The sequence below is a fragment of the Pipistrellus kuhlii genome, unplaced genomic scaffold, assembly GCF_014108245.1.
Source record: "Pipistrellus kuhlii isolate mPipKuh1 unplaced genomic scaffold, mPipKuh1.p scaffold_m20_p_9, whole genome shotgun sequence".
Taxonomy (NCBI): Eukaryota; Metazoa; Chordata; class Mammalia; order Chiroptera; family Vespertilionidae; genus Pipistrellus; species Pipistrellus kuhlii.
The window spans coordinates 24,255,868-24,280,053 of record NW_023425595.1 but is presented as its reverse complement, the minus strand read 5'-3'; the positions used below and the strand labels follow the sequence as shown (position 1 = coordinate 24,280,053).

Below are 24,186 nucleotides of genomic sequence, written 5' to 3'. Positions count from 1 at the left end.
AACAATGGCCACAGAAGGTTCCACTGACAATGCAGCATTTGAGGAGAGAATGCAAGGTCAATTGAGGGAGTGAGCCATGTCAGGTAAGGAAGATCATTCGGGGCAAAGTGAGCATGAAGTTAAAGACAAGGTGCAAGTGTGGATGACACACTGAGAAACAGCAAGGAGGCCAGTACGGCCACAACAGAACAAGCAGTAAAATGTTCTCAGGGAGGCAGGCAGAGTGCCTGATAGGCCATGGAAGGACTTTGGATAATATGAAATGAAAACCACTAGAGTTTAATATCCTAATCTTCTTCATTGCTGTTGCTTTCCTTTCCTAGTCTTGCCAGGAGATGGAAAGAATGGGTTCTGATAGTTCCTTTCACAGAGATTAGCCAAGATTCTTCCCACAGAGGCAATCAAAGCAAAGTCTATATACACATTGCTCACCACTGCTTTCAATCCCACATAAGATATTGTGGCAAGAGATTTCCATTGATTCAAGGAGGAAAAAAAAAATTAAGTTATTTTAAAACTGTACTTAGGAAAATGTAGGTCAATTATTCTTAAAATTATTTCAATAATACATTTTGAAATGTGCTTGTTTTGTAAGAAGTAACTATAACTTAAGAAAATTAACATTGTTAACTACCAAAGTTACAAGTACACATATGCACACACACATCAAGCTGTTTAGGCAGCTTTGTTTGTTACTGTGAAAAACTATTAATAACCTAAATGTCTGTAACAAATAATGATTAAGTGAATATGCTATATGCCTAAAAGATTAGTAAGCCACCATTGAAGAGATGAAATAAGTTTCTATATATGGATTTCGAGAGTATCCATGACATACAGATGGGTCAAAAATAGGTTTACAGTTGTTCGTACAGAAAATACAATAATCCTATCTAAGAAAAAGATGATATGCAAATTAACCATAACTCCATCATAAATATGGTGGTACCCATAGCTACAATATGGCAGCACCCAGTCTTCTCCGTCCCACCCACATCTCCCAGTGCTGGGGGGAGTGGCCGCTGAGAGCAGGCCGCGTGAGCAGCCTGGCAGAATGCTTGCTTCATCACTGCGGGGGCGGGGACAAGGCAAGCATTCCACCCTGGCCGCAGAGGGCCTCTGGGCAGCAGGCACAGAGCCACTGTGGAGGGGGAGGGGGACACTTGTGTCATCACCTCAGCGACGAGACAAGACAAGCATTCCGCACCCGGCCACGGGTGGGCTTCTGGGCCACGGGTGTGGAGCAGCCAGGCCCCCCAGAGAGCTGCTGGCGCAGGAGAGCTACATGTGCAGGGCTAAATAATGATACAAGAATAAACTGTTTCACATACAACTATAAACCAACTTTTGCCTCACCCTATATTAAGTTCATTCATTCAACAAATATATTTTAAGTGCTTACTACTTAGGAGATGGAATATAGTCCTGAATGAGAATAAAACTGACATAGTTCTAGCACTTCTGGACCTTATATTTTATACCTGTACAAGCAGAATAGAGATGATAATGTTTGAAATAAGCACTACCAAAAACCCAAAACAGACTAATGTGGATAGAGAATGAGTGGAAGTAAGGTGCTTCTTGTTTTAAAAAATTGCATTATTTACAAAATACATTATTTAGACCCATATTATACTTATGGGTCTAAAGCACAACTTAATTTTAAAAATCAACCCAATTTTATTTAGCCTATATCACTGTTATTTTATCCTAGTAACTATAAGCACTAAATTCCTCCTGACTTTCCTCTCAGAATTGGAAAAAGAGAGAGAAGGCTCTCACCAAAGCTTCTCTCCCAACCACATACCAGAAGGCCAGGCCCGTACTTCCCAGAAAGTGGCTCTATTCACACCAAGGACCAACCTTCTTTCTTCTAATTATTTAACCTCATTTATCCACCTAGCAATTTTCAGTGGTTCCCATAAAATCCCTCCTTGTGGCATATAAGTGAAAATCACTAGATCACTGGATAAATTTAAACTCTTTCAAGTAGAGACAAACATGATTCATATCAAAGGGAACCATATAAACATTCATCTTAGAAAAATACCCATGTATGTAGGTTTAAAAATTCAAGAACTAAGTGGCATATGTTCATAGAGTTTAAGGCTTTGCTCACACCATTTAAAGTCACAAATTATAGCTTGTCTATATGAGTACAGACTAATTTCACAGTAAAAGAATGCCACATCAATTGCAAACCACATGAAGAGAAAGTAAACATGCAACTAAATTCTGAATCACATTTATAAGCATATTGTCAGTTTGTAACTATTATTCCATTTAGTAAAAGTACTTTTACAGTGCTTACTAGCAAATTCAGAAAGTAGTTTACTAACTTTAGTGGGTTGAACTATGGCACCCAAAAGATATGTCTAACTCTTAACCATGCCACCCACGAATGTGACCTTATTTAAAAAGAAGATCCTTGTGAATGCAGTTAATTTAAGGATCTCCAGATGAGATCATCCTGGACTTAAATCCAATGACTGTGTTATAAGGGAAAAGAGTGGGAGATTTGAGATACAGATAGAGAAGACTGAGGAGGGGGGAAAGGGAGGCCATATGAAGCCAGAGGCAGGGATGGGAGTGAAAGCCAACGAATCAATGAATGCATGGGCTGCCAACAATCATCAGAAACTGACACATGAAATCAATTCTCCCTCAGAACCTCCAGAGAGAACCAACCCTCTCAACAACTCGGTTCCGGGGTTCTGGCCTCCAGAATTGTGGGAGAAAGAAATGCTAATGTTTAAAGCTCTGAAGTTTGTGGTAGTTTGTTACAGCAGACCTAAAAAATGAATACGCTCACCTATAAAATTTGAACTCATTCTTCTAATTATTTTCTGCAGTTAATAAGCTCAAAAAGAGTGTATGACAATACAGAATTTTTGTTCTTCTCACATGCGATTAGAACTCAAATACTGACCAGTCTTCACAATACCAGCACTACAATTTATTGCAAAGGCAATTCATAGATACATGAAGTGAGTTTCATTCCTTGAACTAGAGAGATTCAGTTAGTCAACAAAACAAAAAGTAAAAAAAAACGATAAATGGATTTAAATTGGCTCTAAGATTCTGATAGTTTTTGCAAAGAAGTCAAAATCATTATTCCTTTTAAAAATATAACAAGTCTCAGGGCTTTAAGAAGTCAATTTTATTTTTTAGGTTTTTTTCTTATAACACATCTCATCACAGAAAATTATAAGAAAAATATTTTTCAGCCCACCTTTAGAAGTACTTTTTTTACTGATCTCAGAGAGGGAGAGAACGTCAGAAACATCACTGATGAGAGAGAATGGTGGATCGGCGGGCCACTGCAGGGACTCAAGCCCACAACCCAGGCATGTGCCCTCACCGAGAGTCCAACTGTGACCTCCTGGTTCATAGGTCTCCACTCAACCACTGAGCCACATCAGCCAGTCTCTTCACGCTTTAACTTAAAATGTAAAGTCAGGCATGTACTTTCTACCCTCGGAGCTGAACGTCCCTTGCTTAAATTGCCTGAATAAAGCCCATCATTAAAGGCCTGTTTACAATCAAGTTTATATGTGGCAGTTACACAAGCATGACATTGAGCATCTACAATGGAAATTATGACCTAATTTTAACATAAGCCTTGTAATTGAAACATACAAATGGGAACTACAAGGAGAGGTTTATTGTCATGGGGGTTTCCAACAAGGTGCTTTCCCTTGATCATTTTGGGTCCTGAACTGTTCTGGTCTCTAATCATAATTTACATATCAACTATGCTCTCAATTTTAGAAATATTTTTAAGTGCAGAAAAGCAACAGATGATGATAAAAATATTTTTAAAAATTACTCAAGTCTCAGACTAATGATCTTCTACATCTCCCTTTCATTTTATGTTCTCTAAAAATAAGTATCAAATAAACAGAACAAGAATTAGGTAAAGAAGAACATCTAACAGCTAACAGCTGCCACATAATAAAGGTTGAAGCACTGGGTAGGGAGATCTGGGGGAGATAAGAGATCAACCGAAGGACTTGTATACATGCATAGAAGTACAACCAATGGACACAAAACTCTGGGAAGGGAGGGTATGTAAGGGGGTGGGGGGGCAATGTTAAAATATGTACACAGATAATAATTTAATTTAAAAAAAGAAATGTTAAAAACTTAATTTTTGCCACAACAAATCTCTAAATGTAGGCACATTTCTTAATGTTTTAAACAGTGAATAGTTTGTTAAAAGCAAATATTTCACTAACTCAGAGTACATGTTTAAATTGTTCTGCCATTTAAATATTTACTCAAAATTACATAGCATCTCTACTGCACATAATGACTTCCTTTCAAAGAATACCATATGGGAGGAGGTGGCAAAGAAAGTAGTAACTTCACAGTGGAGAAACCAAACACTACCTCACTCAGATGATCAAGGTCAACATCTACAGTCATATCATGATAGTTTTGTGCTCTTTATGTGTTGTGATGAAAATGGCATTTGACCTCTGTGGTCTTCCTCCTAAAATCCATAATCCCAGTCCAGTCATGAGAAAAACAGACAAAGTCCAATAGAGGGGGGGCATTCTACTAATACCTGACAAGTATTCCTTAAAATGGTCAGGGCCACCAAAAACAAGAAAGTCAGCCAAGAGGAGCCGAAGGAGACATGACAACTAAATATAATGTGGTATTATGATGAGATCCCAGAACAAAAGAATATTAGGTAGAAATTATGGAGACCTGAATAAGTAGGGACTTAAGCAAATAATAATGCACCAATATTACAGTTAATGGTTCATTAATTACAACTAACGTACCATACAATGTCACATGTTAATAATAAGGAAACTGGGTACCAAGTATATGGAAACTGTTTTATCTATATGTCTAAAACTCGCAGTATAGTGTATTAAAACAATTTACATGACCAGGCAGGGTGACTCAGATGGTTGGAGCATCATCTTGTACATCAAGAAGATTGTGGGGTTCAATTCCTGGTCAGGACACATACCTAAGTTGCAGGTTCGATCCCCAGTCAGAGCATGTACTCCTGATGAATTTTTCTCTCCCATATCAATGTTTCTTTCTCTCTCTCTCTCTCTCTCTTTCTCTCTCCCCCTTTCTTCTCTCTTTAAAAAAAATCAATAAAAACACATCCATAAGTGAGGATTAAACAAACAAAAACAACTTAAGTGGTAGTCATTTCTAATTAAGGTGTCTTAGATAAGACTTTTCTAACCACCCACCTGTAACTTAAGGAAAACAACTACAGCCACTAAGCAGTTTCTTCTAGCACTAAGATTACATCTAGATTCACAAGAATGATAATTATGGTACTCAGAAGCAAGATAAAGGGAGACTAGATCTACTCCACCTTGTCAAGCAAACATTTGATTTATTGTAATAAAGCTGCACAAACCCAAGTATCATAATCAGAGCTATCTATAATAATAAAAGTGTAATATGCAAATTGACCAAACAGCCAAAAAGCAGAATGACCATCTGGACAACCATGCTATGACACACACTGGCCCCAGGCCAGTCAAGGTGAGTGCAATGTGATAGGTGGGTGCGATGTCATTGTAGATTATGAATTTGGTTGACACTTTTATTACAGAGAAAGGACGAATAGCAATATTAAAATATTTCTTCTAATTTCCTTTCAATGTGCACGAATGAATTCATGCACCAGGCCACTAGTTTATAAATAAAATTGATAATTTTAAACTAATAAAAATAACAACAAATAGTAATTCAGAAGAAAATTCTTATAAAGCAGAAGCCTTGAGCAGGAAATCTGACCTTTCTTCCATCACTATAGACTAAACACTATGTCCCTAAACACATTTACACCTGTTCCTCATTTACATAATGTAAGTGACTACGGCACAGTGCAATATCCAAAAGATGCTCAAAACATAATAGCATTTCACAAATGAGAATACAGCATTCCTCCCTTTCACTTCCTTGGCACCTGCTAACTGCAACAAGTTCAGGTAAAGTAATGCTTTGTCTGTGAGGGATGCAGCTATGGAAAGAGTAAGAGAATCAATCAGAAGAGAAAGAGAGAAGGGGTACAAAGAAGGGGAAGTAGAAGTAGCATTTAACTACCTATCAGCACTTACCAAGCCCTGTTTTTCTATGCCTCTCCCTGCAAAAATGTCTTGATGAAACTCTCATTTCAACTTATACTTATTTAGGTGATCATAAAACAAAAACAAAAACTGTTACACTGTAATTCAGCAAAAGCAGGGCTCTAAATGCAAATCAGACCCAGGAGATAACAAAAATAAATGAGTATCATTTCTTGCTCTCGTGAGTCTACTCACAGTCATGTAGGAGGCGGGGGTGTGTGTGTGTGTGTGGGTGTGTGTGGGGGTGTGTGTAAGAATACCATCTTCTGTTGACTCTAGAATGCCATCAATTGGAAGATGATTTTAATTTCAAAGATATTAAAATAAGAAAAAATTTTAATATGTCTTAGATTAGATAAGATACTATAGTCTCCAAGTGGCTAAGTACTAGAGTAGATTTAGCATAAGTGACTATGGGAGCAAAGATGTGAAGGTTCTGCTGTTTGACTTTGCTCTCTCAAAAGGTATTTAAGGGGGTAAGAGGACGAAGAAATCCCACAGGTTTAATCCTTTAAGTCAATCGGAAATAAAATTCAAAGTTTACGTATCTTACCAGAAACAAACTTATTTACAAAATGTAAGACAGACCTGTAAGATCCAGAATATCGTTATTAATAAAAAAAAATGTTAAGCCAACATAAATTCATGGTGGCATTTCACTAACTCCTTTGGGAAACAAAATTCACAGGTAATTTCTTTACTTCTAAGAAATATAGCTTTTAATCAAGAAACTTAGAAGATGAGAGGACTTATCAGTTTTTCCTCTTGATCTTCCTCTACAAAACAAATTACAGCAAAACTTTTAAGTGTACAAAGGGGACAATCATAAAATAAACTAAATCTACGTCATCTTCAGAGATAGCAGGAAGAACAAAGCAATAATTTTCATGTTTTTCCCTTCGGTTAGTATGAAAGCTCTACTTTTAGCACAGGAAAGCCTTGTCTTTGCAAACTTAAGGCCACACACATAAAACTTAGAGAATGATTTGTTGAACGAATGAATCACTACCCCAATAAATTTTTTTTGGACATTCACTTCTTTTAACACTAGAGTACCCAAGGATGAGGTGACACCTGTTCGGTGCCCTTATAAGAAAAGCAAAACCCTTCTTTTTAAAAAATATATGTATGTATATATTTTAAAATATACTTTACTGATTTTTTACAGAGAGGAAGGGAGGACAGAGAGCTAGAAACATCAATGATGAGAGAGAATCATTGATCAGCTGCCTCCTGCATGCACCTTACTAGTGGTTGAGCCTGCAACCCAGGCATGTGCCCTTGACCGGAATTGTACCTGGGACCCTTTAGTCAACAGGCCAACGCTCTATCCACTGAGCCAAACCAGCTAGGGCTAAAACTCTTCTTTTACAGCAGAACTCCCGTACCCAGATAGGTGGGGTGTTCATGTGGTCTTCTAGGACAAGCTTCCCTGCTGTGGTCACTCCAGCAGGAAGCCCAGCTTAGCTGGGCAGTGGAGCAGCTAAGACAGAAGAAATATTTCCCAAGGAAGACAGACAGTATACAGTATACAGTATACAGTATATAGTATATAGTATACAGTATAGATCACCCAAACACAGACATTTTATTGATTCTTTCAAGATGCCTTCAGAGAAACATTTATCAGCCCAACCTGAGTAACGCTTATTGACTTGACAACAATATCTCCATAGTTTTACTATGTGCCAGGCACCAAGTGCTTTACACATATCAATTCATTGAAACTTCTCAAGTAGTCCATGAAGTAGGTAGATACTTTTAGTATTGTCTCCATCTTATAGCTGGGGGAATGGAGATATCGCAGTAATTTGCCTAAAGCTACACAGCAATCAGGTGTGGAATGGAGATTGAATCCAAGCAGTCTGGTTAGATTCTGTGTCCCAAACCACTAAATCATTCCACTGTGCGGTACCTTTAGAAAACAAAATAAATGTATTGTCTCTGAAATGTCCAGACCACAAATCCTTCTTCTCCCCACTCAGTCAATCCTGACACTGACTACAAGCTGGCAGCAGGTGGCTTCCTAGGAATGTGAATATGGCCTGTATTACAATGCGCGTAGACATAAACTATCCAGACTCCCTTCTGTCTTCTAAGAGTACAGATAACTTCAAGATTACCATACATAATGAAGGACTTCATAAAGTATCATCATAATATCTCATACTCAATGCTCAACGGGAAAAAAGGGCCATGATTCTACCCACCCAAAAGATTTATGGTAGAGACATATAAATATCATTTTTATTTTTCTGAGTACAAAACAATTGTGTGATCAAAACAACAGAAACTTGCATGATCAACTAGCAAAAGCAGATGTAAAAGAATTTAACATGACAAGATAAAAGGGGGTTAATACCATTCTTCCCACAGATCTCTCTTATAAAGGTACTCACAAGTAAACTGCCCGCCTAAAAGAAAAACAGAACTTATCAGAAAAATGACAAAATAAGGTTACAAAAAAACTAAATAACTAATTCTAAATATGCTACTCATTTACAATGAACTTAGTCACTATAAAAATGTTTAAAGAATAAGGAGTGGTTCGCCAAAAAAGTCAGTGTGAGAAGAATATAAAGATGAGTTCAATAAAGATCTTCCTACACAATTTGTTTATTTAGTTGTAACACTGCCTACTCACAAAAAGCCACATTCACTTGAGGTCATTTTACCTCTTGCTATTTCCTTTGCAGTGAGTCTGCAGAATTGTGATGCATGGTATGATCCTATTCATTGAACAGAAAGCAATTGAGTAAAACACAAGCAACCAAACCTCTGGTACCCCGAAAACCACACGAGAGCAAGATCTTTTTTCCCATGTCCTCGCAGATTATCTTATGGCAGTTTTCTGAAGCAGCAATACACCTAGAGAGACTGCATGCTTGTCTAGAGTCACAAGCTCTCTACCAAAAAGGTCAGTAGATACTGAGACTGTACATTAATCAAGTCAAAAATGTTACTTTTTTAAGCAACTCCCATTTACTACTCCATCATCTAGCTAATTTTAATCTATAAACAAAATAAAAGCAGTAGTAAGTTTTTCCTGTAGCAACTCATAAGTATTTCAAAGTTACACCTCAGGTTGGCCCAGAGACTCCCCTTAATCGATTTTTTGCTGCTTTCAGAACGGTGTGTAAAAACATTAGCTAAGAATGGCTTAAGATAAAAAAGCACAGGGAAGGAGCTTTGATGAAAGGTATTAAAAATACTGTCAGTTTATATAAAATAACATAAATTGACAATAACAAAAATACCAAATATTGTAAATGTAGTTTAAAATTCATTTTTCAAGATCCTGACAAACAGTTGTAAAAAGTATGATTAAACAGATGGGAAAACTTTAGAAATGTGAATTAACCTTCATAGTAACGTAAGCAACATAATGAGAGATAAACGGACTGTAAATGAGTCAGTCTTTTAAAGGCTTTGAGAATGTCCACAGCATTTCTCCTTCTATTAGCCTGCCTGTTGGCAGCAGATTTTAGGTTTCCTAAATAAATTTCCCTTCATGGAAGGGTGGCAGGATAGTGCCGGGAATTCTACAAGGATGGCATTAAAGTCCCTCATTCTTTTGTTTACTCTTTAAAATGATCAAAAGGAGTCAAAATATCTGAAAAACCTGCACAGGGTGGGGTGGAGCCACAACGTGTTGTGTGTTATTTCCGCCCTGTCTTACGCACCGCTAGTGCACATTGTTTGATCATTCAAGGGTGAGGGGGAGTAGGGCAAGCAAGGGGCTCGCTCTACATTAACCCACCTGCGACCACGTCAGCCTGTTTGGAGGGATCCTTCCTAATGAGGAAAGTCTCAGATTCAGCTCCCTTTCCACCAACAACCCCTCAGCTTGCAGCTGGCCCAAAGTTCAGCCTCTAATTGAAATTCTGACTCATTCCTGAACTTCTGCCTTTTCTGTGTTTTCTTATGTATAAGTACTCCCTAGTCTCATTTGAGTTCACCCTTATTTAGGGATAGAATAATTAGAAAGCCTGCATAGTCCTAGGACCAATAAAAGAGGAAAACTTAAGAAACAAAAGAACCTTGCCACATATACATAAAAACCAGACCCAGAGCTGTAAAAAAAACAGTTCTACAGTTTCAGGGGCAGGTAGTTCCACTGTTACACAAATTCTTGCAAAGAACAGAAAAAGGAAGAAATACCCCCGAACTCAGAGCCAGTATAACCTAGATACCAAAACTAAACGAGAACATTATGAAAAATGTAAATCATAGGCCAACTTAAATAACATAGATGCAAAAAAATAAAAGTCCATAAATAAATATTAGCAAACAGAATTCAACAATACATAAATAAGAATATACATTTTGACCAGTGTATCCCAGGAATTCAGGAATACAAAGATACATAAACCTTTTTGAAAAATTACAGTATAACTCCCCCTATGAACAGATTAAAGGGAAAAAAAATATGATCCCAAGATACAGGAAAAACATGAGAAAATCACTTTTACTTCAAAAATTAATAGCAGTGAGACTAAAAGGGAACCAAAGACATATAGCAAACAACATTTTTTTTTTAACAGTGAAACTCTTTAAAATAACAAACAAGAGCTCTGGCCAGTTTGCTCAGTGGTTAGTGTCAGCCTGCAGACCAAAGGGCCTCAGGGTTCGATTACCAGTCAAGGGCACCTACCTCACTTGCATTTTCAATCCCCAGCCCCAGACTGGGCACAAGCAGGAGGCAACCCAGTCAATATGTCTCTCTCACATTGATTCCTCTCTCTCTTTCTCTCTCCCCTCTTCCCTCCCAGTATGATATTGTTAACTATTTTACATGATGCTTAACTTCTCTTTTAAATAAAAAGTTACAGCACACATTAGATTAAATTCAACCACACCAATTGTTGTGATATTAAAACTATATCAGGGAGCATATGCTTTCCATTGTTAATAAATTTTTGGAAAAGCTTGCATATATATATTCAATATAAAATTATGAAGTTTCACTGATTCTGACATTTTTAAAGCTTACCAATGATTTTTTAAAAATCGAATAAAAGAGTAACATGCTAACTGACTGTACCTACGCGATGCCCACCAGCCAATCAGGAGTGAGTATGCAAATTAACCCAACAAAGACAGCGAGTTACTTTGCACATGCAGGCACCAAGTGGCCTCGGGCGGGTCGCTTGCATCATTGCCATGGCAATGACACAGGCGCTCCACACCACCCCAACCACTCCGGTCCTCTGGGCAGTGTGGCTCCAGGTTGGAGCAAAGGCAGTGCCGACAGCTTGGGGAAGGAAGGCCCATTCCTGCATGAATCTTCGTGCATCTGGCCTCTAGTTCATAATAATGGATGAAAGTTCTCCTATACCTTTATTCTAACTGACATGACACTATCAGAAGTCCAATTCAATTTAGAAAATAATTTCCAGTAAGAGCAAAACATCCTCTACTGGAATGTTAGTGGAGGGAAGGTGGGGACACTTCAAGCAGCCAAGCAGGTAAAACTCATGCCATTTCTTAAATCATTTACACATTAAACAGAAAAAAGACAAACTTTGCAAATCTATTAAGGGTATGATTTTGCTATTCGGTTCTGCTGTGTAACTAGGCATTCACGTGTTAAAAAAAACAACTCAAATGAAACAGAAAGAGCATAAACTAATTAAACCAAATTAAATCAAAACAACAAGGATGTTTTAGGACATAATACACATGCACAAAATTTTTATGCTAACATCTTTTTAACAAATTTCATTACAGAAGATATTATAGTTAAAATACCAGTGAGTATACTCAAAGTGACATGAAAAAATAAAATAGCTCAGTAGAAGATGATGAAACCTCAAAACAAGTGCTATAATCACCACCAAAAAATGCAAAATAAAGGAAGTTGTCTTCAGAGTGAAGAGGAAAAAATAAAAAGTCTCATTCTATCTACTAGGTGAGAAGTCCTTGAGGTGGGAATCAGTTCCAGAGCCCAGCAATTTTCAACCTTTCTCATCTCATGGCACACATAAACTACTAAAATTCATCTGCACACCAAAAATTATTTTGCTGATCTGACAATAGGTATATTTTGATTTACAAAAGAGTCACAGTATTTACCTACCCTTTTTGCTCCAATGTGACTTTTTTAAAAATCAGGGGCCTATACTTGTACATAAGATTTTCTGAATAAAGAATTTGCCAATCGGACACAACCTTATATGCAATGTGACCAGTAAGATACAACTCTATTATATAATCTACATAGTTATGGTTCAAGACAGGGCATTCACACCGATCACCTATTATTGTGTTGGCCTTGTCTATATATATAATATATATATAAAATCTGAGGGGAAAGGGTATTGCATGTTTTAAAAGTTTTGTGGCACAACAGTTGAAAAATCATTGCTATTGCCTTCCTAAGTGTTTTAAGAATAAATATAATGTGTCTTTACTAAGAGTAAAAAAGGCTAGTGTTACATTAGCTTCAGAAGCATGTTTATTTGTACTAGCAAAACTGTCTTTTAATTTGCACTAATCAACTAAGCAAACTAAGTTTTCATTGCTTTAGTATACAAATGTGTACACACACACACACACATATTACACACACACACACACATTACACACACGCACACATATTACACACACACACACACACACACACACATATTATCTAAAGCAGTGGTCCGAACGGTTGGCAACTGCTGATCTAAAAGACCGCAAAAGGATGTGGGAATTTAAAGGAATTAAAATTTCACTCCAGGAGAATAACTGGATATCTTATTAATTCTCACTTGATTTCATTTGAAAGTCAAGTTATCAGTAAAATTGTTGCTAGAATTGTGACAATAGAAATTCATACAACATAACCCACACAACATAAATTACCTTCTACTTAAGTTTCTAAATGCTATAGGGAAAAAGAAAATATGCAATACATAATTTTAATCTCTTCCAATCAACTCTTCATAGATTTAGATATGCTTCTTACACAGAACCACAGCTCATCAGAGAAAAAATTTCATAGATGAAAACTTTACTCTCCCACACACTGCAGATAATGAAAAAATAGATGTAGCTCCTTAAAACTCATTGTAAAATAAACTAAAACAAAATAATCATGCTAAAAATTTAGTAGCGTCACTAAAAAAAAGGCTCAACAAGATTTCTTTTTAAATAAAATCCAACAATGTGGTGCTTAAAAAACACAGCTAACAATATGAGGGTGAGCCAAAAAATGAATCAAATTTAGTCAACAAAGAAAAACAAGTATGAAAACATCATTACCAAATATGGCAAAGTTTACTTGGCAAGAGCTATAGTGATCATTTAAAATGCCATTATGCAATAAATGGAAACATTATTTAGGCAACAAAAGGATAAGTCAATGCAAAAACTATTAGAAAAACTATAAGTAAAATATGTAGTAAAAAATATACCATAGAAAGGCTATAAATAAAATTAATCAAGATTCAAAGTCCACATATCAAATTTTATATTTCAACTGAGGCAGATTCACAACAAAATGAAGATTTCTGGGTCTGGCCGGTGTGGTTCAGAGGCTGAGTATTGGCCCATGAACTAAGAGGTCACAGGTTTGATTCCAGTTAGACACATGCCCACGTTGTGGGCTTGACCCCCAGTAGGTGGCACACAGGAGGAAGCCAAACGATGTGTCTCTCTCATCATGTTTCTCTCTCTCTCCCTCTATATCAAAAAACAAAAACAAAAACAAAAATAAACTAATAAAAAAGCATATTTTAAAAAAAATATAGATTGGGCTTTGAGAGCCTTCATTTACATGGATGACTTCTTTCCTCATTCTAAACAAATATTTATCTGTGTACATAATTCTGTTTGTTTTTTTTTAAAAGAGGGTCCCCAATATTACATAAACACTAGGTCCCTTAACACTTGGATATGTCCCTGCATTGAAGACAACAAATGTATCTTCCTAATGTCTGAAAATTCCAGATCCCTGGCTATAATGCCAAAAAAAAAAAAAAAAAAAAAAAAAAAAAAGCAGAAATCAACACAGTTAAATTTCAAATATATATTACACTAACCCACTCCAATGAGAAAAAAACTTTTAATGTAGAAAATTAAAACAGGAATTTAACAAATATCAAAATGAGTAATGCAATATTCACAGGTGAAATCATCATTTTGAATGTGCTCATCAAAAGAAAACAAAGCAATAAATTATAAAATTTTGGAAAACTATTAAATCCAAAGAAAAGAGAACGTACTGATTGATAGCAGCATTCACAATGTAAGAGCTGGTATCTGTGCTGGGAGTGGGTGGCAGGGCCTTCTAGAAAACCCAAGTGAATAACACACACTGGGGAGAGGGAGGCTTTGATCATCATTGATTCCTTGAGAAGTATGCTATTGACACGTAGTAACCCTCAAAAAAAGTTCAGATGATATTTTTTTATCCAAAGGGAAAAATAATATAAATCATACACAGCTATGTAATAAAGTTGGGAAGTTAGTGGAAAGCAATGTTTTTACACTAAAATTTATAAAGGAAAAATGTATGATTATACACAAAGCTGAAATCTCAAGAAATAGAAAACTAAATCAACAGAAGATAGACAAAATTGTCTAAAAACTATCAACATTTATATCTTAATAAATGACAGCAGTAAATTCTGATTTTTAAATAATATAAAATTTAAAATTCTTCAAGAATGTAAAGATGAACACATTACTTATAAGACAAATATAGTTTTAATCACAGATTTTATGTACCCAGAAAATGGGTACAAGAAGCACAACACCCATACAATACAACTTAATAAAACAAAACAAAAAACTTATTAGGTAAAGTGTTAGTATATTCATGTTCTATGTGTGGAAGAATTATTCAGCATTAAGAAATACTATAAAAATCCTATATAATAAAAGGCTAATATGCAGAATGGTGGAACAACCATTCAACACAGGAGCTGCCCCTTTGGTATGCTCCCACAAGGGGGAGCATCGCTCAGCCAGAAGCCAGGCTCAGGGCTGGCGAATGCAGAAGTGGTGGGAGAGTTAAGGATGCAGTGTTAAGGATGTCTGACTGACAGGTTAGGCTGACCTGCTTCCCATGCCGTCAGTCGGACATCCCCTGAGGGTTCCCAGACTGTGAGAGGGTACAGGCCAAGCTGCGAGACACTGGCCCCAGTACATGAATTTTGTGCACCCAGCCTCTACTTGTTTAATTAAAATAACAGGATCCATTTCTATAGATGCAGATGCCAAGTAACATCTGATAAAATTACATTGCTAATTGTATTCAATTAAATACTAAAGGATACTTATTTTACCTAAGTTATCCATAAAACTTTTAAGTATTTTATATGATATAGAAAAAGTCAGTAGCAAAATATCTACTGTGTTCATTTTTATTTAACGCTTGTTATTTTAAAAGTTTGAAAGTTGCCGAAATCAGTTTGGCTCAGTGAACAGATCATTGGCCTGCGGACTGAAAGGTCCCAGGTTTGATTCTGGTCAAGGGCATGTACCTTGGTTGCAGGCACATTCCCAGTAGGGGGTGTGCAAGAGGCAGCTGATCCGATGATTCTTTCTCATTGATATTTCTGGCTCTCTATCCCTCTCTCTTTCTCTCTGTAAAAAATCAATAAAATATATAGGTATATTTTTTTAAAAAGTTCGAAAGCTTCAGCAAAGCAATACAACTATAAAAATTGGATATAAATATTAGAAGGGAAGAAACGTGTATGATGACAGATGTTAACTCAATTACTGTGATCATTTCACAATATATACAAATATGAAATTATGTTGTACACCTAAAACTAATACAATGTTATACTAATACAATGTTAAATGTCAATTATGCCTCAATATAAACAAATAAATAAGAAACAAACAAAAAGGCAAGAAGTAAATATTAACAATGCACAAGTTACAAAGAACTTGTGTTTCAAATATAAGAACCATTACTCTTCAGTTACACAAACACCCCAATTTTTAAAACAGATAAAACATTTGAACAAAAACTAAAGAAAGTATACAAATATCTAATATGCATGCAGAAAGATATTCAACATCATCAGTCTGAGAAACAAGAAATATCATGGATGAATCCCCAACAAGAACATTATGCTGGGCAAAAACATCCCAGACAAAAAATATATATCTGTATTATTCCAAGATATAAAGTCTGAATCAGGCAAAACTGCACTATGGTGACCAAAATCAATATAGTGTTTACCGCTGGAGATTACTAAATGGGAGGGGCCACAAGAAACCTTCTTCAGGTGACGGAAATTTTCTATATCTTGCTTTTGGTAATGGTTACATAGTTTTCACATATACATTTGTCTAAACTCATCTAACAATACACTTAAAATAAATTCTGTAGTATCTGGTTACTACTAGAGAACAAGAACCTAAACAGGAATAAAATAGAGGCAGAGTGGGAAACTTTTACTTTTCATTTGATAATTTTGCATTACTTTTATCTTTGCACATAAGGTAAAAATTTTGTACTTTTAATGAAATGTTCACATATTTCACTCAGTGTTTCAGTCAATTAAAAAAGAAATCACACACACACAATAATGCCAAGAAATTAACAATGTAAAAATTCTGATCATAGGAAATAAAAGAACTCTAAATCGGAGCTTAAGAGAAAATATCTTTTTCTAAGCTTTAAGTGATAGAATAAATATTACTTTGTAGTGTATAATGTGTTTCACTACAAAATAGAGAAACTAACTGAAGCAAATATAAAAGACATATACAGACTTTTTTTTTTAAAGAGGCTAATAGGTAAATGGACAAAAACACAAATAAATCATACAAGAAAAATTGCAACAAGAAAAATAAGAACTCAAACTTCCCTGTATATCATAACAATGCAAACCAAACAACTTTATGGACTATTTTACATCAACTAACAAGTTTATTTACACCTGTTTTCTAATTATAAAACAATGGCCATTGTAGAAAATTTATCTATATATATAAATGCCTAAGCAACCAAAAGACCAGTTGACGGGTTATAATGCGCACTGACCACCACGGGGCAGACGCTCAATGCAAAAGCTGTCCCCTGGTGGCCAGTATATTCCACAGCCAACCTCCCATGGCTAGCCATGATCCCTTCTCCAGCCAGCCAACCTCCCACGGCTCCTCCCCCCAGCAACCTGCCCCCCCACCCCACCCCCCACCCCCTGCAATCAGCCCAGATCACCGGCCAGGCTGAAGGACCCCATCCGTACATAAATTCATGCACTGGGCCCCTAACATACTTTTAAAATCATTTTTTATAGGCTACATCAATCTCTGTTGAATCACTAGAACAATGACCTATATTTTAATCACTGGCCTCTAGCACAATTAGAGCATGTCACTATTATAAATCATGCCATGATAAATATCTTCCTGTAAAGAGCTTTATGGTTCTTACTCATTTCCTTAGTAAAATCCCTGGAGGTATATTTATGAAGTCAAAGGATAATGCTACACTATTGATAAATACAAAACTGTACTGTAAAAAGCTGTATCAGTTGTATTCCCTTAAGAGTGATCTTAGCCCAGCTGGTGTGCCTCAGTGGTTAAGTGTCAACCCATGAACCATTGTCAGCAGGGTTGGATTCAGGGTTGGGGCACATGCCTGGGTTGTGGGCTCAATCCTCAGTAGGGGGAGCGCAGGAGGCAGCCAATCAGAATCTCTCTCATCATTGATATTTCTATCTTTCTCTCCCTCTTCCTTCTTCTCTCTGAAAGCAATAAAAACATATTTTTTTTAAATTTTAAGAGTGATGTCGACAGCACTGGCATGTTGAATTCCTTTTAGAATACGTTACATGTTCATTGACGAATCCACATACTGCCCCTGAAGCATCTCAAACTCAATAGGTACAGATCTAAACTCATTAAGTTCAATGACACTATGACTGGCAATGTAAATCAAGAAGCATAAAAATATTAATTCATTTTTTAGCTAATAATCTAAAATCAAGAGAAACAAGAAAACAAAAACAACAAAAAAAACTTTGGGGAAAAATATTAATTACAACATTTAATATAACCAAAAAAGAAAACTTTAAAAGGACTTTTCCTTCTGGGAAGATGGAGTATACACACTTTCCCTATTCCTCCTGCTAAGCAAAAATCTCCTTGATACTCATTACACAGTTGACCCTTGAACAACAAAGGATTAAATTGCAGAGACCCACTTAAACATGGAATTTTTCAATAAATATGTATATAACTGGAAGTATAGTTTCTCTTCCTTATCATTGTTAATAACATTTCTCTAGCTTACTTTATTGTAAGAATATAGTACATAATACATAGAACTACAAAATATGTGTCAATTGATTGTTTAGGTTATCAATGAGGCTTCCAGTCAGCAGTAGATTATTAGTAGTTAAGTTTTTGAAGAATCAAAAGTTATATGCAGAATTTCTACTGCATGGTGTTGGTGCCACAACCCCTCTGTTGTTCAAGGGTCAACGGCATGTAAAACAAACGTAAGGAGAATCTGAGTGTTGGAGAGAATGCAGTCAGGCTAATGCTCTGTAACTCAAGGAACAATACCCAGGTTTTCTTTTTAATCTTAAAAATCCCCGAATTGGCCCTAACTGGTTTGGTTCAGTGGATAGAGTGTTGACCTGTGGACTGAAGGGTCCCGATTCGATTCCAGTCAACGGCACATGTCCAGGTTGCAGGCTCCATTCCCAGTAAGGGCGTGCAGGAGGCAGCCAATCAATGATTCTCTTTCATTGATGTTTCTATCTCTCTCCCCCGTCCCTTCCTCTCTGAAATCAATAATATATGTATATATAATTTTTAAATCCAAGAATTGGAGCTAAAAGCACATATGACCTGGAAATGCTAGCAGGCACAAACAAAAAGAACTCCAGCCAAAGTGTGCTCTCTCCGGGCCAAGGGACCAGGAAAAGGGCAGCCCAGAAAGATGGAAAACGTAGACAATAACCACCTCCACCTCCACCAGCAAAGGCCCAGGAAGCCTAGAAAATTCCACACTCAAGGCTATAAAGAGGCACCCCCATTGGGATGGTGTCAGAAAAGCCCAAGGACTTGAACCCCTCTGGCCAGTAATGAACCTCTCTCTCCCCACAGCATCAATGGAGATCATGAAGGGAGCCTGGACTTCTACTCCCAACCCAATAGTTAGGAGGAGTGTCCTCCCTCCTCAGATTTCAGCGAAGGCCGAGTGGGGAATCTGGACATAAACCTCCCCGGGCAGTAATGAGGCAGCACCTCTACCTCCCTTCTCTTGTCAGGGCATTATCAAAGAGTCCGTTAAAACAGATGGTTTGAGTAAGATCCAGAGCCTCAGAATAAAATATTAAAACGTGCAAGTTCCAACAGAAAATCCAAGAACCAGGAAGATCTCAAACGGAATGACAAAAACAAAAAAACCCATGATGCATAGACACCAACATAGAGATGACAGATGTCAGAATCATCTGATGAAGACAGTAAAGCAGTCTTGTAAAATGTTTCAGCAATTGCATGCACACTTGAAATAAACAGGGGGGGGGGGGATTCAGCAAAAATATCCAAGTCTCAAAACAATCTATATATGCTTATAAAAAAGCAAACTGAAACTTAAAACCAAAAAACAGAGCCCTGGCTGGTGTGGTTCAGTTGGTTGGGCATTGTCCCATGCACCCAAGGTTGCTGGTTTGATTCCCAATCAGGGCACATGCTCAGGTTACAGCCTTGCACCCCGTTGGGGGGGGGGGGGGCAGAGGCAGCTGATTGATGTTATGCTGCTAATTTATGTTTCTCTTTTCTCCCTTCCTCTTGCTCTAAAAATCAATAAACTATTCTTTTTTAAAAACTGAAAAACAGAATAAGCGAAACAAAAAGCTCAGAGAATGATCTCAATAGCAGAACGGAAGGGAAGAAGAAATAATCAATGGACTGCAATATAAAACATCAAAAACTGCCCAATCTGTAAAAACAGAAACAGACTTTTAAAAAATGAACAGAGACTCAAGGCCCTGTGGGACTCTAACAGAAGATCTAACATTCATATTATCAGAGTACAGTGGGGCTGAAAAAGTACTTGAAGACATAATAGCTAAAAAATTTCCCAGAGTTGGCAAGACAGAAGCCTACACATTCAAAAAGCTGAACAAAACTAACAAGGGGGGGGGGGGGGGGGGGAGACAAAGAAATCCACATCAAGACACATCATAATTAAACTTCTAAAAATTAAAGACAAAGAAAAAAAATCTTGAAGGCAGACAGAGAAAAACACCTTACTTCTAGAGGAAAAGCAACGAGAATGACAGCAGATATCTCATTAGAAGCCATGTATACAAGAAATGGCATAATTTTTCAGGTGCTGAGCAAAAAAGAACTATCAACCCAGAATCCTAATAGCCTTCAGGAATGAAGATAAAGGAAACATAAGAGAACTTGTCACCAGTGAATTTACTGTAGAAGAATGGCTAAAGAAGTTCTCTAAACAGAAAGAGAATAATAAAAGAAGAAACCCTGGGAAGGAAGGAAGAACACGGCAAAAATATGGATAAATATGATGAGCTTTCCTTTTTTTCAATTGTCTAAGTATGCTTGACAATTGAAGCAAAAATTATAATAACGTCTGATGTGGTTCTATATGTCTGTAGAGGAAATACCTAAAATAATTGTATTAGAAACAAAGAGTAAAGGAGCATAACAGGAGATAACAAATTCACACTTCACTCAAACTAGTGAAACGATAATACCAGTAAACTGTGATGGTAGGTAGAAATGGTAATCACACTTGTGAGATTCTAGCTTTTTGTGCAGGTGCTCTAGGTATAATATGCTAAAAACTCACAAGTATTATTGCCATTTCCGTTATATTGGTGAGGAAATTAAGGCTCAGAGTTGCAAAAATATGTAGATATAATAGTAAGTAGTGAGTATGAGACTCAGCCCCATAGTCATCTGGCTCCAAACCCTGTTTGTTTTTTACTGCATTTAAAAAGTGGTTCTTGGAATTAAAACTTCAAAAGTGTGGAGAGAGAGAAATCTTTTCTGACTAACCTCTAACTGAAATTTAGCATTTTCTTCAATAAACCACTGTAGCAAAACCTGTGACTGTTTCCAATAGAAATCACTGATACGTCATGTAACAGTGGTTGCAGATAATTCAAATAGTATTTACACTCAAGTTAAATAGGAACGCTTTTGTTTTTAGTATTTCGGTAACTGTATTTAAAGTAATTGGTCTCCTTTTAGAATCCTATGTATTTTATTTTATTTCATACACTTAAAAGGCAGTATTCTGAAATCCATAGGCTTCACCGAATGCCAAAAGAGCCTTATACAAAAAAAAGCTTAAAAAACAAAACAAAAAACTGCATTTAGGATTTTTCCAAATTCTCTACTATAAGACACGTTTTAATAGACCACACTTCCATTTGCCACTGGGAATTGGAAGAATGGCTCTGCTTTTGAGAAGACACCAGAGAAAAGAAAACCTGCAACAATAAACAATTCCAGAAGCAAAACACAAGTTCTCAAAAATCAACACAAGAGTCTAGTCCTTAGATGACATTCAGAATCCATCTATTGTAAAAACACCAGGGGACCCCCAATTTGCACCAGGAGTTAACTCATAGGTAACCCCCACAAAGAGGTAATGCAAACATCTAAAATAAAAAACAAAGTAGCTACTCTCCCCCCCCCCCCCCCCCCCCCCCCAGACCACACCTGCGGGAACCGTCTTTCCAAGTGTACTTCCCTAAGCTCTCATGGCCCTTCATTTGCCTCTGTAACTTGTTTCTCTTTAATTTTCAGAAGTTTAATTATGTGCCTTGGTGTGGATTTCTTTAATTATGTGCCTTGGTGTGGGTTTTTCCTTGTTAGTTTCTTCTACGGCTCATTTTTACTATCTCTGTAACTTTCTAAATAAACTTTATATTATAGTTTGAGTTCCTGGCTCTGAATTCTTTATTTGCCAAACTCAAGAACTGAGGTCCAACTTCACTGGTAACAATTGGTGCTGTTTCACCACCAATATCTCAGGTAACAAACACATCAGGCCCCTGAACACCTCAAAAGATTTTTCTCTTCTTATCGAAGAAAAATTATAATTAGACCTATTTGGCATGCTTAAATTACACAGAAAGCTTTGACAACTAAGAAAATAATTAGGTTGTATTTGTATGTATGTATTACTATTTATGGATGTTCTAGAGATTATATTAAAAACCAAGGGTCTACAAAGTCCTTATACAATGCTCACTTGTAATTCTTGTTATCTTAAAATGTTATGATATACAAAAGCAAAATTGTCAAATGCACTATAAGATCTAAAACTGTGTCATAAAAAAAGAAAATTTATCACCTTCCCCAACCTTCTACCTGTTACCATGCCACCCCACTCTCTTCCTCTTTAGCACACATTAGGCTCTATAAATCCAGAGATGTCCTTAAGCCATGTTTTCAATAAATTTCTTAACTGGGGAAATTAGCAACATCTAAATGTACACTCACATTAAGGAACACAGAATTCCTATTCGCTCTCCCATCTAGCCTCTCCAAAAGTCAGAAGTACCCAAATAAAGGCAAAGCTTTGAGATAAAACAACGTTTTTTCTAATACTCTGATCATCCAAACTTGTAAATAAAATTTCTTTCATTCATAAGGCAACCAAAAAGGTAGCATATTTTTTAATAACTAAATAATCCTAACCCCCCCCCCGCCACACACACACACACAAATCAACTCTTGATGAAAATGTTCTCAGTCCCAATTTACATTACAAATGAGTAAATTTTATGACCAAAAAAATGCCAACAGTATAGCACAGATCATGGGTCTAATATATGTTATTCCAGATTTTCTTTTAATCCTTACTCATACCTACCTAAAACCACATTATGTGAGCATTCATTTTGTATGCCTACAAATAGTATTAAGAATTTTGTGCTGGGAAAAGTTAAAGGTATCACTTCTTCATACAGGAAATGTAAGCCAAAATTAATCATCAGTTACTGTAACCGCCAGGATGAAATCAGATGCTGTGTGCTGGAGAAATCTTTAGAAACTGTTTAGTGATTTTAAAGCAAATCACAATGCACACACTTATATCCACACATTCACACAAAGCAGTTTTACTCACAAACTCAAGTATGAACTTTTTACTGTAATAAGTATTGTATTCAAGTTTTATTTGTTGTTTGAATACCCCGAGGGAGGGGGGGGGAACAGCTTCCCACCCTGGAGGAAAACCCCTAAAGAATACACTTGTGTCAGTCAACCAAGACAAGATACCTAGAACACTAAATGAGAGCTAAAAGTTTCCAGTCAATTCAGAGAACACTCTTGTTAACTATATCTCAGGATATGTTATGAAGAAAAAAATTAAGAGTATGCATACCTCTCTCCCAATTTAGGAAATTAAACATTAACAATACGATTCTAGGCCCTTATATGTCCCTCAACAGTATGCTCCACCTCCCCATCCCAAGAGGAATAAACACCTAAATTTGGTGTATGTCATCCTCAGGCATTTATACAACAGTGATATTTGTAGCATGGATACCTGTCTTCTTAGATACATTTTAGAGAGAACGATGCCATTATTAATCTTTGGCCCCATACTAACCTTCATCAATCACCATAATTAACAATTTTCTTAGAAACTTATCAGGACAGTAAGTGTTTCTGATGAAACCTCACTACTCTTCCTCCCTCCCCTATTTCAGTGCTCCAGAATTTTATTCATTAAATGAGTATGTATCTCTTTTTCAGTCTCCCTTTACTTAAGTGTTGACATTTTTGTCCCATTTTAACATTCATAATTCTGTAGTAAAAAGAAACTCTATTTTAAGAGTCAGGAAACCAACATAAATCCCAGCTTCACTGTTTACTTGCCATAGGACCTTGGATAAATCACTTCTTCCCAAGCCTCCATTTCCTCATGTATAGAACGGAAATAACAATGACCATGACAATGTCATACTGCCTTTCTATCACAAAGGGTCGTTGCTGGTACAGAAGGAAATCATGTACACAAAAGGTCCCTGAAAACTAAAGTATACACAAATGTAAATCATAAAAGTAAATGCTAGTTATTATAAAAATACTTTTTAAAAAGTTAAAGTGTGCTCAAATTATT

The 24,186-nt window shown here is 36.5% G+C and overlaps 1 protein-coding gene across 4 annotated transcripts in view; it reads right to left on the bottom strand.

Annotated features, from left to right (window-relative positions):
• RRAS2 (RAS related 2) overlaps nucleotides 1-24,186 on the bottom strand; it is a 72,634-nt gene that overhangs the window by 32,447 nt on the left and 16,001 nt on the right. The window contains exon 1 of one of the 4 annotated variants that reach the window (XM_036426485.2): nucleotides 4,900-4,920. The exons of 1 other annotated variant lie outside the window; for it this stretch is intronic. Coding sequence is in view for 1 of the 3 variants with exons in the window: in XM_036426484.2 (XP_036282377.1) it covers nucleotides 4,393-4,428 (36 nt within the window). In the remaining 2 variants the exon portion in view is untranslated. Of the gene's footprint in view, nucleotides 1-4,392; nucleotides 4,627-4,899; nucleotides 4,921-24,186 lie in introns of those variants that run through there. 2 more of the 4 variants (XM_036426484.2, XM_045578169.1) reach the window with 2 other exon arrangements.